This window comes from Glycine max, chromosome 5, assembly GCF_000004515.6.
Source record: "Glycine max cultivar Williams 82 chromosome 5, Glycine_max_v4.0, whole genome shotgun sequence".
In the NCBI taxonomy this organism is placed as follows: Eukaryota; Viridiplantae; Streptophyta; class Magnoliopsida; order Fabales; family Fabaceae; genus Glycine; species Glycine max.
The window spans coordinates 37,953,137-37,970,940 of NC_038241.2; the positions used below are offsets into that span (position 1 = coordinate 37,953,137).

The 17,804-nt window shown below is 32.5% G+C and overlaps 2 protein-coding genes across 2 annotated transcripts in view; both read right to left on the reverse strand.

The window, feature by feature from the left end:
• Positions 1 to 6,191: 6,191 nt before the first annotated feature.
• LOC100784399 (protein DOG1-like 4) lies at positions 6,192 to 7,700 on the reverse strand. The gene has a single exon (XM_003524268.5). It carries the CDS (start codon positions 7,443 to 7,445, stop codon positions 6,588 to 6,590), a length of 858 nt encoding a protein of 285 aa, XP_003524316.1. The 5' UTR covers positions 7,446 to 7,700; the 3' UTR covers positions 6,192 to 6,587.
• A 2,199-nt stretch (positions 7,701 to 9,899) lies between these two features.
• Positions 9,900 to 17,804, reverse strand: part of LOC100794990 (cyclin-dependent kinase E-1) — an 11,353-nt gene continuing 3,448 nt past the window's right edge. The window contains exons 11-16 of the mRNA XM_003525089.5: positions 17,417 to 17,464; positions 17,077 to 17,109; positions 16,716 to 16,824; positions 10,936 to 11,142; positions 10,766 to 10,832; positions 9,900 to 10,267 (exon numbers count right to left, since the gene is read on the reverse strand). Coding sequence (XP_003525137.1) covers positions 10,767 to 10,832; positions 10,936 to 11,142; positions 16,716 to 16,824; positions 17,077 to 17,109; positions 17,417 to 17,464 — 463 coding nt within the window. The 3' untranslated portion in view covers positions 9,900 to 10,267; position 10,766. The remainder of the gene's footprint in view (positions 10,268 to 10,765; positions 10,833 to 10,935; positions 11,143 to 16,715; positions 16,825 to 17,076; positions 17,110 to 17,416; positions 17,465 to 17,804) is intronic.

Consider the following 17,804-nt stretch of genomic DNA (forward strand, 5'->3'; position numbering starts at 1 on the left):
TTTTTCTTGGATTGCAAGTTGTTCTTTATTATTTATTTTATATGTACTATCGTCAAATTTATGTGGTTTCATAATCACTACGCAAAAATAGAATACACCGCAAAATAAGCACTGTAAATTTTGTAGGCCCAAAGCGATGAGGTTGGGTCGAAGAGGAATTAGAAAATTACAAATCGAATATTTTATTAATGAATAGTTAGTTATTGATTTAATTTGTTACTTTTGAATTTTGACTCAATTCGATTTATTATTTTTTGTTGAGGACATGTTTGGACTAAAATTTGTAAATTTAAGTTTGTAAAATGAATTTATAAAAGTTTTATTTTTTCTCAAATTAAGTTTATAGGTAAAATTTTACTCTCGAATGTATTTTAGAGGGGTAACCAAATGAAATGTTAAATTAATTTTATTCTCAAACGTATTTTTGAAATCGATTTAAGTTTTTGAAAATACTAACGGATAATCACCGTAAAAATTAGGAATATATTAAAAGGTAGTTGCCGACGGACAAAAAGTATGTTGCTCACTATTTTCATAAAGGTATAATTATAGAGGCAGAGATTAACGGTTTTCTTATTTTATCCAGAGCTGAGTTTCAGTGTATAATAAATTTCACCTCAATGTTTGAGCTGCTACGTATCATTTAAATTAAGAAGTGTTATGATTTGTTAAACCGACATGTATACAAGATTTGACAATTTAGTGTGTTGGATTTTATATTAGCACAAATAACAAAAAAAAAAAACTAATCTATTTATAATATACAAAAGTTGAGTTCTTTTCTAAATTGAGTTATTTCATATATAGTTACCTTAGCGAAAATGATAATATATGAAGGAAGAAAAATATTATTCTATTGAGTGATACTCACAATCTTATAAAATCATATACAGTCCATTTCAATACTCACCTCCAAATGCTCCAGTCTTTTGCATTCCCTCCTAAGTATCTACTCTTCATCTCAAGGTTTTTCACATATAACTTCGTCCTCTCCCAGATCGGCATAGAAGAATCTTTTGAAATTCGATTGCATCATTCATTTGCATCTCGCTTTCTTTAGATTTTTGTTAATATTAGAGATTCTACGTTTGCGATTATGATGATGATGCTATAACAGCAGTATTTCGTGAAGCATCTTCACATCAAAAATCGAATCACAGGATCGACAATCTCATATGACAACTGACGATAAACCTCAATCAGACGGCATGACAGAATCGTAGGATCTCCGATCACATATGACAACCGACAATAACCTCAATCAGACGAATTTGGAGTTGTGCGAGTCTCTACGCATCAAACCCTAAATCGCACAACACTCTATGAAACCTCAGTCAGACCCTCCGAATCGTGCGACACTTGATGAAAACTCGGCCAAACGAATTTGGGGATGTGCAAGCATCTTCACGTGAAACACCGAATCGGAAGACATTCCCTCAATCGCATATTGCATTGTATAGTGAAACCTCTCCACAATTGCATACTTCAAAGTTTTGGTCCTACACACAAGCAACAAGTGATTTGTATTAATCTTGTTAAACACCATCAACCAAACAAAAGACTTGACCTTGGAGGAACCTTTAGGGTTCCGAATGGGTTTGTCGAGGCTCAAAAGGAATCTTGAAAACTAGAAGTATATCTTAGAAACAGAAAAGAAGATATGCAAAAGAACTCTCCACAGAAATCCAAAGTCCAACTCTCCTATCATAAATGGCCGAGAGACATATACAATTAAGTTGGAACGAAGTGGATTCTAGTTCACAAGTTTCCCTAACATTCAAAGCTACACTGACATGAAAGTCCCAAATATAGAGATTGAATGACCCTAAATAGAATAAAAGCAGCTAATGGTGAGTTGAGAAAAGTAGACTAGAGAGATGAAACTGAAAAGGAAAGGCCTCTAAAGTAGAAACATTCCCCACCCAAATGTTCTCCCAAAACTTAATCCAGTACCATCATTCGAGCTGAAAGAAACTAGTTGCCTAAATAAAAGAAATATGTCACCTGGGAAACAATTTTTCAAGAACTAAAGTAAGTTGAAATAATGATTGTTGGGTTGGCATCACTTTAAGCTAAATTATACTTGCTAGTTACAATATAAAACAAAAACTGAGACCCATTTTATTAGATATATCTTCAGGACTTAATGTAATAAATATCTTATAGTAGCAACTAGCATCCACGAAAATGAATATACTTAATAGTTTACACCATAAACATAATCTGATCATTCAAATTTAATATAATTAACAATTTCTTCTTTCTAATTCTACTGCCCCAAATTGTAGTTTACCTTTCAATGTTATCAGTTATCACTGTATGCCTGTGAAGCACCAACCACAACCCCAAACAGTGGTGTCCCCATTTTTGACACGCCGACGACATGGACACACACTAGACACGCATTTGTCGTGTCCAACTTTTTTTAAAAAAAAAAAAAACCTTTGACACGGTTCTGGACACGAGAAGCCAACAGGCACAACACTGCTTTTGTTTTGTTTTTTTTTTTCAAAATCATATTTTTTAAAATCTTAAAAGATAAAATATTAGATTTTAAATTATAATGAAAGAAGACAAGTGAATGTAAAATTTGCAAACTTTTTTGGTGGAAGAGAAGACTTTGATGATATTGACTCTTTAAGGGATAAATGGTCTAATGGATGCAAAGTCTTGGTGACTAGTTTATGGTGCTCATGCACCAACACTTCAAAAGATTGCTCTTAAGTTACTAGGACAACCTTATTCATTATCATGTTATGAAAAAAACTAGAGTACTTACTCTTTCATTCATTCAATCAAAAGAAACAAGATGACAAATGATCTAGTATTTGTTCATAATAATTTTCTTTCAATAAATTTCCCACAATATCTTAAAAAAGAAACTAAAATGTGGGACATTGCAGAATGTGTGTGTGAGTGTTGTGTTCCCGTGTTTTATGTTTTAGAATTTGATCGTGTCGTGGTGTCAGGGTTGGAGTCCGTGCTTCATAGCTGTATGCACACATAAATGACATTCTCAATGATAAATCTTAAGGGTGTGCTAAGATGAAGGAAAAGGTTATGAGTAAAGCTAACCCTTCTTTGGGACTTTATCGAAGTGTGGAGAAAAATGAAGGATTATCATGTAATCCTCAAAACCCAATTGAATATTTGAATTTTGGAAGACTTTAATCATCCAAATAAGGGAAAGGAAATTAGGAAACTTATTAGTTATTACTTAATCTGCTATTCTTTTTCCCTCCCCCTTTATTTTCTTTTTGATTTCTGTCATTCTCTTCTCCTTCCAACTCCCAAATATAAACTAAAAATCTTCAAACTGCCCATGAAAAAGGACGAAGATGTGCTGACTAAACTGTTAAGGAGCAGACCACTAAGTTTTCCATCATCTAGAGGTTTCAGCTTCTGACCTATTACCTATATATTAAACTTGACTATATGACCTTTAAAACCATGACTTTCTCTTTACCACATCTCAGTAGCAGATAAGCGGTGGCATAAGACCCATATAGGCGATCATTATACAGAATGCCTGACTAAATTTCAACTCAGTGGTTAAACTAAAGTCCATTATTAATTTCCTGCCCCTTATTATTTTCATTATTCTTTCCAGTTATTGACTTTCCACCATGTATTTTTTTTTACTGAAAAATACTGGTAGAATATTGAATAAGGATGAAAGCAACTTCTTTAAGTAAAACCAGTATTTGGTCTAGCAGATGAAGAAACACCGTAGCAAGCAGGATCCTTGTACCCTTCACTGCCCACTTGGTTGCATGATTTTGTACGGGGGCAGCATCTTCAGTAACAATATTCAAAGGCTGATCAGAAACAATCTGTGAAACTGTGTCCACACTGCTAATGTTGTTATTGTGACTGTTATTATAAGGACAAAACCATAGTGCAATCTCACTTAGCCGTTGCCTCCGGATAGCAGTCACAACATCAGGATCCACACCAGCATTTGCCTGGACTTGTGCAGCACCAAGATCCCCACTAGCAGTTCTTTCCCTCAATACTTCATATTCCTTCTGATATGATTCTGGTTACGGATCGTTGGAAGGCGTCACTTCCAGCAATGAAGGATAATCCAAAGAAATACACCACAAGGATGATGGATAGTCTTGGGTAAGTCCAAACGGGTGGAATCTAGAGAATACTTTTACACTGCACAGATATTTTTCTGAATGCACTTTAATTCTTTTAGTGGTGCAGATGAAAAGACACAAGTCTGTCGGTCACTAAAATAATATAAAATTAAACAAAAATAAAATGAAAAAAAAAATACAATTTTATTTAATTTTAAAAACAAAAAAAGAGAAGAAAAGAAAGTCAACAACAGCACTCTCCTTTCATGGGTCTTCAATAATAATGTCCTGAACTAGTTTTGGTTCAATGTCCTTCACCATATATGATACTTCAAGAATTGTTGTTACCACTTCTTATAGGATCTCCTCAGCCTTTTTGACTCTGGCTCTGGTCATAAGTCCTGTGTCAGTCCTTGAATTTCAATATCCTCTTCACCTTCAAAGCACCAAGAACCCTTATTAGAACGGCATAAGGGATTGATTGATGGGACGGAACCCACCCACAATTGTTTGATTTTACAAAGGGAAAAGGAAAATTCCTTAATAATGATGATGAATTAGAGTTATAAATAGAAAAGATCGCAGATTAAGGTTTATTTACGCGTCGCGACAATACATTTTCACCTCTCATACATATATCCCAATTTCGTCTTTCTATTCAATCCTTTTCCTTACACACTTCATAATGCATATATTTCTTTCTTCTTTTTTGTTTTATTTTACTTTTCCTATTTCTTTTCACTCCTCAAATCTTTCCTGACTTAAATTTCCCCCCATATACATGATAAAGAAAACGATCTTATATTACACCCACTATTATTAATAATATTTTGAACAACAGTGTAAACTTATAGTCGCGTCATTAAACTCATAGGTTAGTAATAGTATGGTTGACAATACTGTTCTTTTTTTAAACATTGTTACTGGATTAGTTAATATAATTGTTCTAACTTAAGAAGTAACCTAAAAGAAAATTAGGTTGAGGAAAAATTATAAAATCAAAATGAATTAAATATAATAGAACTTAAAGATTTGATTGGATTTGTTTGAATTTAAGGATATGATAAGGATGACTTTTTTTATGAGATATGATAAGGATGATCAACAAAATGAGAGAAGAATATGAAAGAATAAAAATATGATAAATTCTTATCTTTTTTCCGTGTTTGATGTACAACTGAAAACCTAACATATAATTATATAAGTTATATGCAATCTTAATAAAAGAAGGATATTAATTATTTTTCAACAAAAAAATTATGATTTAACTAAAATTGTTAAAAATTAGGTTTTATTCCTTAAAAAAATTATTCTTGATATTTTAATAAGTTTTTAATAATATCACTTTAAAATAAAATGAATTATCAATTTTATTTATAAAAAATAAATATGAATATCTGCATTATTTAGTGACCAAATAGTTCAATTAAAAGTAAAAGTAAACAATGCAATAAGTAATTAATGAAAAGCCAGTAAAATAAAGTAATTGATGAACAAAGATTAAAAAATTCAAGTAAATTTGTGAGGATTAAAATAATAGAAAAAATAGTAATTTATAAGTAAAAACTAGTAGGAATAACTTCTGGAATAAAATAAAAATTACTAAAATGAACTTATACACTTATCAAACTTATTTTAGTCAATCTTTGCTTTTAACCAAGTCGAACAAATTGTTACGTAGAATAACTTGCCAGATACACAATATATACAAGTACTTTTAAGTTCTTAAACAAAAAAGAAGCAATTTTTTAAGTTTTATTTCATCCAATTTCTTCTTAAACTCCCACTATTGTAATAAACTCTTTTATTCAATTATTAGCAAGAGATTAAGAATTAGTTAGATCAAAATATCATAGCTCAAAAATTCTATTAATTTACAAAAGTTTACAGCAATTTGTATATTCTTTTTCCTAATAAAAAAAAGTTCACATTTATTTACCATTAATAATTTAACCCCCAAATTACTAGAAAGGTCTATTATAATTATTGAGAGCTGATTGTGTTTTAGAGAAATGCTTGTGAGTTTTTCTGTCGGTGAATGCTCGTGGTCGTGGGTTTGACTTATATCCTAACTCCCGCAAGCTCATCTCTTTCTTCAATCTTTTATTTTTCCAGTGTATGAAAAATTATAACATCGCTTTCCTTATTGCAATTGATCAATGTAACTGGACAATGTAACTGGATATTTGCTTACAAATTTAAATTCCCTTCTGGGTGGATTGAAAGATAAAGATTGGCATTGTCAAACATGGGAATGATCCAATCCAACTAAGCAGGCTTTTGATGGTCCAATATGAAATTACACATCGAGACCTGGTTTGTTTCATATGGACTAGGCTTTTCAAACTAATCATTTTTTTTCTTTTTTCTAAAAGCTGTGAATACATAGTATGGTTTGATTTGATTTGATCCCCCCCCAAAAAAAAAATACCATGTTCATGTTCTCTTTTTTTTCTTCAACTTGTTCTGATTGATTTGATTCCAATCCAAGTGCTGCTATCTTCAACTTGATGAATTGTGGCTTTTACCTTCACCAAAACCTTGATTGCATTTTCTTGCATCCATCTTCTTGCCCCACTCATGCAGCCTCAGGTGCAGCTCTGCAGCAGCAATCAAGAAATGAATGGCCTGTTTTGGAGTCAGAACATCAACAACATCCTTGAGTGTTATAAACCTTAGCTCATCAGCTTTCAGCAGAATCTTCTCCAAACCTTCCTCCTTAAGCACAAGAGTTGATTCAACCTTGTTCTCTATTTCCTTACTCTGATCAACCTCTCCTCTTTGATTGGCTCTAATCATCTCAGAAACCACATGAGACAACTCCACCATTGAGGCATCAGCCACTGTCTCCTGGTGCCTTGCCATCAAATCAGTGATCTCCCTCTCCTCCAAGATAGTCCTCCTTTGCATCTCATCAAGCTGAGCAAGTTGTGATGCTGATAGGTCCCCCAAATCATGTGTTCTTAGACCCTGGAGGACTTCATCGAGCCGGGCCTCGAATTGCAAGCCGGACTTTGAATATATCAAGTGAAATGCCATACTTGGTCTCCATCCACCAATCCAAAGAAAAGCCTCTTCCAAGGAACTCATCCATGTTGGGGACAGCATGGCCAATACATCTTGCTTTGCACACCTTGACTTGGCCTTGTAGTAGTACTCATAATGCTCAACCACCTTATCATTCAGTGCCTGAAGCTCCTCATCACTAATTAGCTGGGTTGATTCAGCAGCTAAAAGGTCCTTCAGATGTTGTTTTTGCTCAGAAATCCAGCACTCAAAAAACTTGTGAAAGCTCTCACTTTCACCACTAAGGTTATCTTTCTCTGTGGTGTGGTTGCAATTGCAAGGAACCACCGACATGGCTGAGAATTGAAGTAGAAGAATGCACCAGCACAACACAAGTACTACACAAGTAACATAACCCTCCTAATAGAAAATGAAGTGGTTTTTATAGCGGGGAAAAACATGCACTTGCAAGTGGGCGTATGGAGGCCTTCAGTTTTAGGGAATTGTGTATGTCATTGGATGATGGGATTGGCATTAGATTCGCTGTAAATGCTGCTGCTGCTATGTAATGTAGTGAAAGAGATTTAACTAGATGTGTGTGTGCAATGCGTGTGTGAAGGCCATTTGAGGAAACGAACATTATATTATATGATATAATAATGGTGGATAAGATCATGCATGAGACTAAATAAATAAATAAATGGCAGAAGCAGAACTAGATAGAAGCTGTTTATTGCAGGATGCCTTGCTTCCCTAAAGGAAAACAACAAAAAGCTTGTTTGAAGTGTTGCATGGCAGGTATAATCTGTGGGCTATATAATAATATGGTTATATACTTGTTGTATCATATCTCAAGTCTCAACTGAATATTTAATGCGTTCCACTTGAAAAATTCTTGTAAGCCAAGTCTTTTATTTTAAAAAATTAGGAATTAAAAGAAAAAGCTTTTTTTTCAATATTCTTTTAAACATCAATTAGATAAGCCATCTGGTATCTGTTTTAAAATTTCTAGCCATGTGCCCAAATACGTCATCCTTTTTTTTATTTGTTATAGTTTTCTGTTGCAGTTGTATATTACCCACGTCAAGTTGGAATATCTTTCCGGAATATAATTGCTAGCTACAGTTTGCAGCTCAAAACACCCACTCATCTAGGTTTTTTTTTTTATTCCATCTAATCAAATTAGATTTTTTAAAGATTTTGTGTTTCTTTATTGAATTTATTTTATTCTTCCTTTTCACCACGAAAATCGATATCACTTCTTTTTTATAAAAAAAAAAACTACTCATATTATAAATGGATTTGCCATCTTGTATGACTTAGCACATATTAAATTCTATTAATAACATGAACAGTGCTATGTAGCACGACAGATTTAGCGCACAAAAGGCACCAACTCTTAAATGGATGGCTGTCATTTTTTAAGTAATTATCAATTAGCAGTTAAAAAAATTATAAAATGATTTCTTTAATATAATACAGTTCGGGCTAATTGTATGAAAACTATTTTCGTGCTAATTAGCAATTCCGTAATAATATTGGTCTTAAATTTGAGTTCTCAATATTTTTAGTTGTATTAAATTCTTAAATGAAGAGTTTGTCATCAATAGTCTATCAAATTAACATCTTCCAATAAAAATAAAAATAAACATAATCTCTGACGAAAATTAATAAAGTTATTCTTTTGTCAACTTGAAAATAACACTTTAATGTTTTATATTTTGTAAATCATTTCTAAAACGATCAAAATGAATCTTTTTGAAAGATAAAAAATCAAAAGAAAAAAATTATATTAAGATAAAAAATCAAAAATATATTTTAAATTATTTTTATTTAAGATTAAATAATCATTTTTAATGTGAAAACCTAACCCTAAATCAGATCACAAGCTGTGGGAGCATTTAGAGGGAAAGGGGTGTGGGCTGGCCGCAACAACAAAGCCATCCATGATTTTGTATGTTTTATGGAACCTGAGTGTAGGAGAATGTGGTTTATAAAGGAAGAAAGGGGACCACAACTATTGTGTGTTTCGTGAGGGTGAAGAGTGCTTTAGTGTGTTACGGAGTTTATTTGAAGGGTCCGAAATTCGAATGCGCAGTGTGTTTATGAGAAAAGTGATAAACCTTTTAAGTTATACACAGTTCATTCTTTTAGTGTTTGAATACCAGTTAAACAGAACTAATTGTTTCAAAGGATCTTTTGAAGTTGTATAATCCAAATCTTCTTAACTTTAACTCATTTTTTAAAAATCATTTTTTTGTATTAATTTATACAATCTCATTATTTTAAGTTATATAATCCCATCATTTGTAAGATGAGATTTCAATCATTGCATATATTTTCTCTGTAGCACCAAAAGAATATACATTTTCTGTAGTTTTATTTCTACACTTTAATTAAAACAATTTCATAACTTAATTTCATTGTATATGTTGCTATCTTTGAATAACTGGATAAAAAAAATTCAGAAGAGTAATGAATGGCATCTTAAAATTTTCATGATAACCGAGAGAGCCACTTGCCAATGATATCAAAATACTTAACACTGGCTTAACATTAGAGTTCCAAAAGTATGATCAGATAATTCTCCCAATTGCTGCTTTTCATATCTTCATACTACTACGTCTCCGAACAAAGTTTACATCATACTCACAGAAAGCTTCAATAATCTCCTTGGGAGTGAAAAGTCTGTGATTCCAGTGATCACAGAAAAATTCAAAACGGAAATACCAAAGGCAAGTGATATTTGAACTATCTTCAATCATGTGAGGCAAAATATTCTACAAATACAAAGTAGCATGTTATAGATTTAATCAAGAAAAGTTCCATTATGAAAACCTAATGGATGATCAACATTTGGTTTACTGACATTGATCTTGCCCAAAAGCTAAGAAATACAATAGAATTGCATTGTTATAATCATGATATACATGTGCTTACAGTAGCTTAACCCTTTCATACGTTTATTCCCTTTTATGGCTTCATTGGTGTTCCAGCATACATTTGGCATTTTAGCATCAAAATTCCAGAGAAGAATGCACCCAATCTTTGATTGCAATAAAGTGAGGCTTGCAAGTATTGAAGGCAAACACTGTCCAGAAATGTCCTGCATGAGTTCAGGTACTGAAGTATTGACCCCAAATCTATCTTCACTTAGTCTCTCTTCCAGCAGAAACCTAACCATGAGACAATATATTGCTTCTCACAAGCTATTTGCAAATAAAGAGTTTCCCAACTCTTAAAGTTCAAGTATTCCAACAGGTACAATGATGGAATAATAAAAATGAAGAATGTGTAGAATTTGAAGTTTGCCACAATCCACAAAACATATGACTAGTAAAGAGATGGATCAGGTAATGCTTGATTTTGAGATTCCCATACAATTTTCAAGAACCATAGCACAAGAATCAAATTACAAGCATAATTTAAATTTTCCCATAGAACTCTCATAAACCTTACCTTATTCCATAAAAATCACCCACACAAAATATGAGAAGATTGATACACTCATCAAATATAACAATAGATAATTTTTCAGATTCACACCTCAAAGGTATCCTCCCAGCCGAGTCCCAGTTCAATTAAAAGTGAAGTTCATATCTATGACAGCTACCACTACCAGTCTATCACCATTGCCACAAATAAGTGGAGCCGTAAGTCCAAAACTCCATTACCTTATAATCGTCTTGACTTCTGTTGTGCAGGGTATCCCGGCATCCCCATTTGCTCCTTCCTTCTCAACTGTTCAACATAGTAAACTTGAATATCACAAGAAGGAAAAGAAGAAAGAAAGAAAAAAGTCAAACCCCTGATCCCCTTTCCCAATTCCCATGAAACACTAAACCTGTTGTGGCTGATGGGCCTGTGGAACACCTCGATGCTTTGAGATATCCCCAGGATTCATTCCATCTCCCATGGCTGCCTGAGATGAGAGATTATAAGCTGCCATTGCTTGAGGGGGCAGTCTTTGCATTCCAACAACATTCATTGGCCGAGGCACAGATCTATTTGACCCATGAGGACCAGGCATGCTACCAGAAACTGCATTTACCTGGCTCAAAACAAGTAAGAAATAAATTGGATCGATTAAAACTCTAAAGTAGAGCATGTTTAGACATACAACTTGTGAACAAGCTAGTATAAAACCATACTTTACCATAAATAGGTATGTTTAAAACCAAGGTAACTTAAATTTCATAAAGGAACAATGAAATCAAATGCACAAATCCCACTCAGCATATTATTCACACATATAGGAAGACCCATAGCACGAGGCTCCCACCTAGTGAAGTCTATGGAGGGCAAATGTATGCTGTCTTATCCCACAAACAGAAAGAATGTTTCCAGGATTTGAACCTCTAGTTCACAAGGCTACCTTATCACGCACCAAGGCTCACGCTCATATTATTCACACACACAAATATTTAAGCTCAGCAAGGAACCAGACAATCATATGCACAAAAGGCACTTAGCATATTATTAATAAATAGTTATGTAATTATATCCGTCTTTTTTAATTATATTAGTATAATATCCAAACTAGTGCAACTCCGGAATTTATTACTCTACCATCTATGAATTTTGTAAGGAAAGTTATAATGGTCTTGATGATTAATGAGGAAAATATATTTTGTGCAAGTCTTACATAATTAAAATTAAATTACAAAAGTTGTATACATGAAAAATGACAACTTAATTTTATTTTATCATGAATCATATCCAAAATATAAGAATCATGCAAATTTATTTAATTAAATGAGATGTTTTCAAATTGAAAAGATATTTAAATAAATTACATAAGTCATATATGGCATATACAACAACTTACATAATTTTTAAGTCGGTCGCATATGTTATACACATTGCATAACTTTTAAAATTAAAAAAATTATGCAATCTGTTACGGCATAGATGACTTACATAGCGCTGTAATATTTTTAAATTTAAGGTAAAAAGGCATTTTATCTCCCTAATCCTTGAATTATTACCCTAGTTGCACTTTCTTCCTTACATATTAAATTAAGCATAATATACCCTAATTTAACACAATTCATTGTAATTTCCCCTTCCTATCCAATTTTGACAGTTAAATGTTCATGCCATCCACCTGATATTTGGGCAAAAGACAAAAAAGAGAAAGCCATGTTATTAAATCTTCACTGCCCTATGCAGAAAAATCTACACCATCATCTTTTCGAAAATTCTCTCATTTTTTATCGTGTAAACACAAGTTGTTGATTAAAACAGGGCTTTAAATAGTGCGCTATAGCAGTGCAGTAGAACAGAGCGGCCCTTAGCCACTACAGTGGATTCCATAACAGAGAGGATTAGTATAGCGGACCAATTAGAGGGCTGAATAACAGCAGTATGTGTTGATTTCAAAAAAGCCCTCTGAACAAAGACATTGGTTGATACCAGTGTTAACTGAAAGACATTGACTTGGTAAAGCTACTGGATTAATGGGGATCACTGGTCGAATCACTTGGGACAGCTTGGGACACGGTTCAGCCTATGAGGACTTGAAAAGATCAGAGGGGAGTGATTCAACTGGTTTTGGTGCAGTCCTGTCCAAGTGAATACACCAGTTTAGTCCAGTTCGGGACCTGTTTGATAATGTGGCACTGAGTTGATAATACCATAAATGATCCAGTAACTAAACTGATCCGCCTATGAGCCCGGTTTCCAGTCCAACTGACCAAGTCGAAACAGGTTTAATAACACTGGCTGAAACCTTTATAGTTGGAAGCTAATGTCACTATCGTAAGTCTTATTTTGTAATTGTGTTGTGTTGATTAAATAGATGGGTTGAAAAGCATCCTATGAATTAGTATTTTCACTTTTGATGTCTTGATCTAGTTTTTCATTCTACAGCATTGGATGCCAACAATCAAAAACAGAGATAATTTAATCTCATGGAGTAGGCACCCAGTAAGTAGGAGAAAGAAAATGAAACTTCATTCCACAGGAAGGGAAAGTAACAACATTTTAGTAGAAGTGGAGCTATGCATTTTATTTACCAATGATTCAGCATTATTTATGTTGCGTGAAAGAGGCATGTCTTTCAAATGGAAATCTTACAGAAATAAATTAAAAAAAGAACATACACTAATACATCTTTTCCAGCAAAACCAGATGAACTTGAGTGGCTTCTTGTTTAGTAACGTATTAGTAAGGCTATACTGCACTAAGTAATTCTACAATTTCTTCCTTAAATGCATCAAACAGAATGCTATTATTCTTTCTTTGGGTTTTCCCCCCTTTTCCCTTTTACTTGCTAATAGTTATCCATTTGTGGAAAGAAATGTCCGATGTCACAGATGCCAATATAAGGAAATTGCTGAAGCCCCAAGTCTAGATGCCTCTTCGTTGGAGTGACAAAACTCAAATCTAAAATACAGTTCTGAAATTTAAGCTTCAGAGATTGGATGTATGCCCAAAAGTCCCATGTGAAGTTGGACAGCAAGATGTCCACCATATGACACTAAAGAAGTACCTGATGGTACAGCAGCTCCCTTCTCCCTATGATAACAGGGCTTTTTACTTCTTTTTTTTTGTCTGTTAGACATTTCTTTCCAAATATTATATGCACTTGTGCATTCAACTCTATTAAAATCAACCATTAAATTTGATGGAAAGGGGAAATTACAATGACTTATGTTAAATTAAGATGTATTATGCTTAATTTGATATAACTAACTAACTAATGTACCCCAGTGGCCAGAGGCTCGCTCCTCACTATGCGAAGGTATGGGGGAGGGTTATTGTATTCAGTCTTACCCTTACATATGCAAAGAGGTTGTTTCCGGATTCAAATCCATGACCAACCAGTCACCTAGGCACAACTTTACTGTTGTGCCAGGGCTGGCCGTGCTTAATTTGATATTTGAGTCTGGAAATGCAACTAGAGTAATAATTCAACGAGTTAAAGAGTTTTTACTCTTAAATTTATGATATAGTTTTGTTGGTTGATTGCTAAGTGTTCTTAATAAAAAATTTATTTTACATTTTATAGGCCCTAAACATAACATTTGAGAGTAAAACATCAAATTAGTCCCTAATATAAACACAATTCAATCAAGTCCTTGATATTATAAAATAGAAATTTTGGTCCCTAACTTTTCACAATTGCCAATTAATTTGATCCCTTAAATTGACACAAGTCATTTTGGTTTGTAACATTACAGAATCCATCAATTTGGTCCATAAATTTAACAACTATTGTTAATTTGGACCCTGAATTTGATGTTACGGACCAAATTGATTGACACACAACAAATTTAAGGACTAATGTGCATCAAATTAGGAGAAAAATTATTATAGTTGTCAAAATCAAGGATCAAATTGACAGATTCTTAATATTAGGGGCTAAAATGGCCAACAGTTATTAATATAAAAAACTAAAATTTCCTTGTCATAATTTCAAGGACTAAAATGACTAATATATGTAATTTCAATGACTAATTTTAATAATTTACTCAACCATTTGAATAGAAATAATTTCAAAATTGGGTTGTCATATTTCTAATAAAAAACTTGAGCTTGTTAAATAATTATTTCTTTTCAAACAATTACACATTTAGGGTTTTTAAGACTTACATAATTTTATATTAAGAAATATGTATGTTGTATATATTGTGTATGACTTGCAGAGTTGTAAATTAAAAATTATGCAAGCCACATATGACATATAAGATTTAAATAACTTTTGGTTTTTATATTTTTTTAAAAACTTACTAATTATCTAATTAAAGAAATAATCTAGGAAAATTGTATATTATGGACACGACTCATGGTATAATGAAGGTTTAGGTTGTCATTTTTCCTGTGTACAACTTTTGTAATATAATATAAATAATAAAATTTAAATATTTCAACTATGACTTGTATAAAATATATTTTTCACAATATTCATTAATACCAACTCTGACTTATCATTACCAATCCACAGATGATACGAAGGACTTACTCTAATTTAATAATAAATCCAAGTCTGATAAAATTGAACATGAACTGTACCAATATGGTAAAAAAAAGCCAGCTATGTTCTATTAGACATAGCAAAATCATTGAAAATGTTCATAAACATCATGGCACCATGTAATTGAACTTTATTAATGTTAATTATCATCTACATAATCTCCAAGCAGATCCCTTATCTGAAAGAAATATAAAACTAGCAAGTTAATGCATGGATACTTTTAAATTTTACATTAATTTTAAAATATAGTAGAAACATATCAATATTGTTAAACAATGGTGAAATTACATATCTTAAGATAAGTATAATGAGAAACTTATCCATTGCAAATATTAAGAATTATATTTTATTAGATAGGAATAGATTAAACAGATAATTTTTTTTAAAATTAAAAAGGAAATTACAAAAATAGTTTTTTTGAATCAAAACACATTATCTCTATGTCTATTAATTTGATATGGTGTGTTAAAATTCAAAAACTAGAAAACTAAATTCAAATAGAAATTTAACTAAGTTTAAGCAATAATATTTAATAATATAAAATATTTTTTAAAAATGGGAGATACTTGATTTAAGAGAAGCCATATGGCTTTCAGAGAAAGAAAGTGACTCCTAAAAGTTCTCTTTTTCAATAATAAGTACTCAGATGTCAGATTTATAATTGGATGGACTCCATTACATATGGGTTACCCAAGATAAATTCAATCTATTCTATTTTTTGCAATCAATTCTCAATTTGTATACAAAAGGAAAAGCAAAACAAGGTTATTTCCTTGGAAGGTTATAAGGAGGATTTTATTGAATGAACAAAGGAAGAGTTGAAGTTCAAAATAGAAATTCTGGTTAACATTATTCGGCTGGAGCTTCATGTGGTCATCAATTAAGTTTCAAAATAATATACCTTCCAAAGATATCATAAATTTATTTAAACAAGTGTTCACCCTCCCTCTATCTGTCCCCCCCCCCCCCCTCTTTTTCTAGTCCTCGTATATTCCTCCTTATATAATGCCTATTTACCCAATCTCATTTCCTTAACATCTTAAAGCATTTGTTCATTGACAAATGAAAAAGTAATTTATCATTATAAATATAACTCCTTATCATCCTATAACTCTGATTAACCATAAATTTTTCACACAATAAAAACTCCAGCTGTGGCTACCCACATATCAACAAATTCTTTATATTCTATTCACCAACATTGCATGCAAATATTGTTTAGATGATTATGGCAATAAAGAGGAATTGACTAAACCACCCACCAAGGCACTGAACCCAAAGTCATAACATAAATTGTATGTACACAATTCAAGGTACATCAAACATTTGAAAATGATCCTTCATTCCTCTAAATATGCAATACTCTTACAATTTGAAGTACTGCCTTATCTTAAAAAAAAAATAATGAGCCTTAATTTCTCTAATGTTCATTGCTCCTAGTAAACTTCAGTCTATAAGATTTCATTAAAAGATGATTACGATTTAAGGACAAATATTATCCACTATTTTGACATGCCCTGCTCTATGAAAATTTTAAATCTATAACGAGACTAGTAAGATTGAGATAGGCCAACGATATATTAAGTATACACAATTGCTATTTAGAATGATATAGTAGCAACAAATTTTCAACCATCATTGCTTACCGTTTGTGAAGGTGGCAGATTGGTTGTCCCTTCAAGATCAGTTGTAGTGTCCACTGGACGAGTGGGATAATTTACAATTTTCTCTCCAAGTTGGCAGGGTACAAGTGCACTGAGCATGATTTTACAGAAATGTTCAGTTAAAGAAAATAAACATTGGTGGAATAGTGCTTCATGAGGACAAGAACAATTTTTTTTTATAGAACACAAAATAACTGCACGAACATTTTTGTTTATAAATCTTCCAAAACAAAATTTTAAATAAATTAGAAATAATCAAGAATGATAGGAACAGGTCTTATCCATTGAATTTAAGAATAAAAGCCAACCCAGAATAACCAACAATGGGAAGGCAGAATCTTACTTTCGTCCAGGTAATGGTTCAATTTTGAAATACCTGGCAAACAGAGCATAAGGATGCTTGTCAGATAACAGCTGAACTACAAAAACGGAACTAATATAACCAAAAGTCACAATGCACAGTCCTTAACTATATTGATACAACAAGATAGCAACCACATCATTTTCAGTGCACCATAGGCAATATATCAAGAAATAGAACATACATGGGGGAAAACGTAAAACTAAGTGAAGATTTCAGTAAACATTGAAAAACCAATAACTTAAAAAACTTAAAATCATACTTTTCAAGGTTAGACACACATAATAGACACAAGAACAAAGGAGAAGAGAAGGAGTCCTACTCATGCTCCAAAGCTTGTGCTGCTGTTAAACGCTTACGAGGATCATATCTGCACATAAATACACAATCCATTATTAAATGTAAAAACATTAATGTGCCTTCATTGTAAAGCATAAGCTTTTGGGTCTATAACATACTATTAGAGCCTCTATGATCAAGTGGCCTAGAGTTCAATCATTGCTGCCTCCATTCTTATAAATAAAAAAGTTGAAACTAAGTATAAGGTAGGTGGGCTTGTGCATGACCCACTTCATATCCAAAAGATTTGTTTGGAAAGTGTTAAATATAAAAATACTCATGACTTTTCTCTAAAAGCTAAGCTTTGGGGATGGTTGATTTATCCTATCATTTTAAAAAGAAAAGGAGAAGGAAAAAGGGGGGGGGGGGGG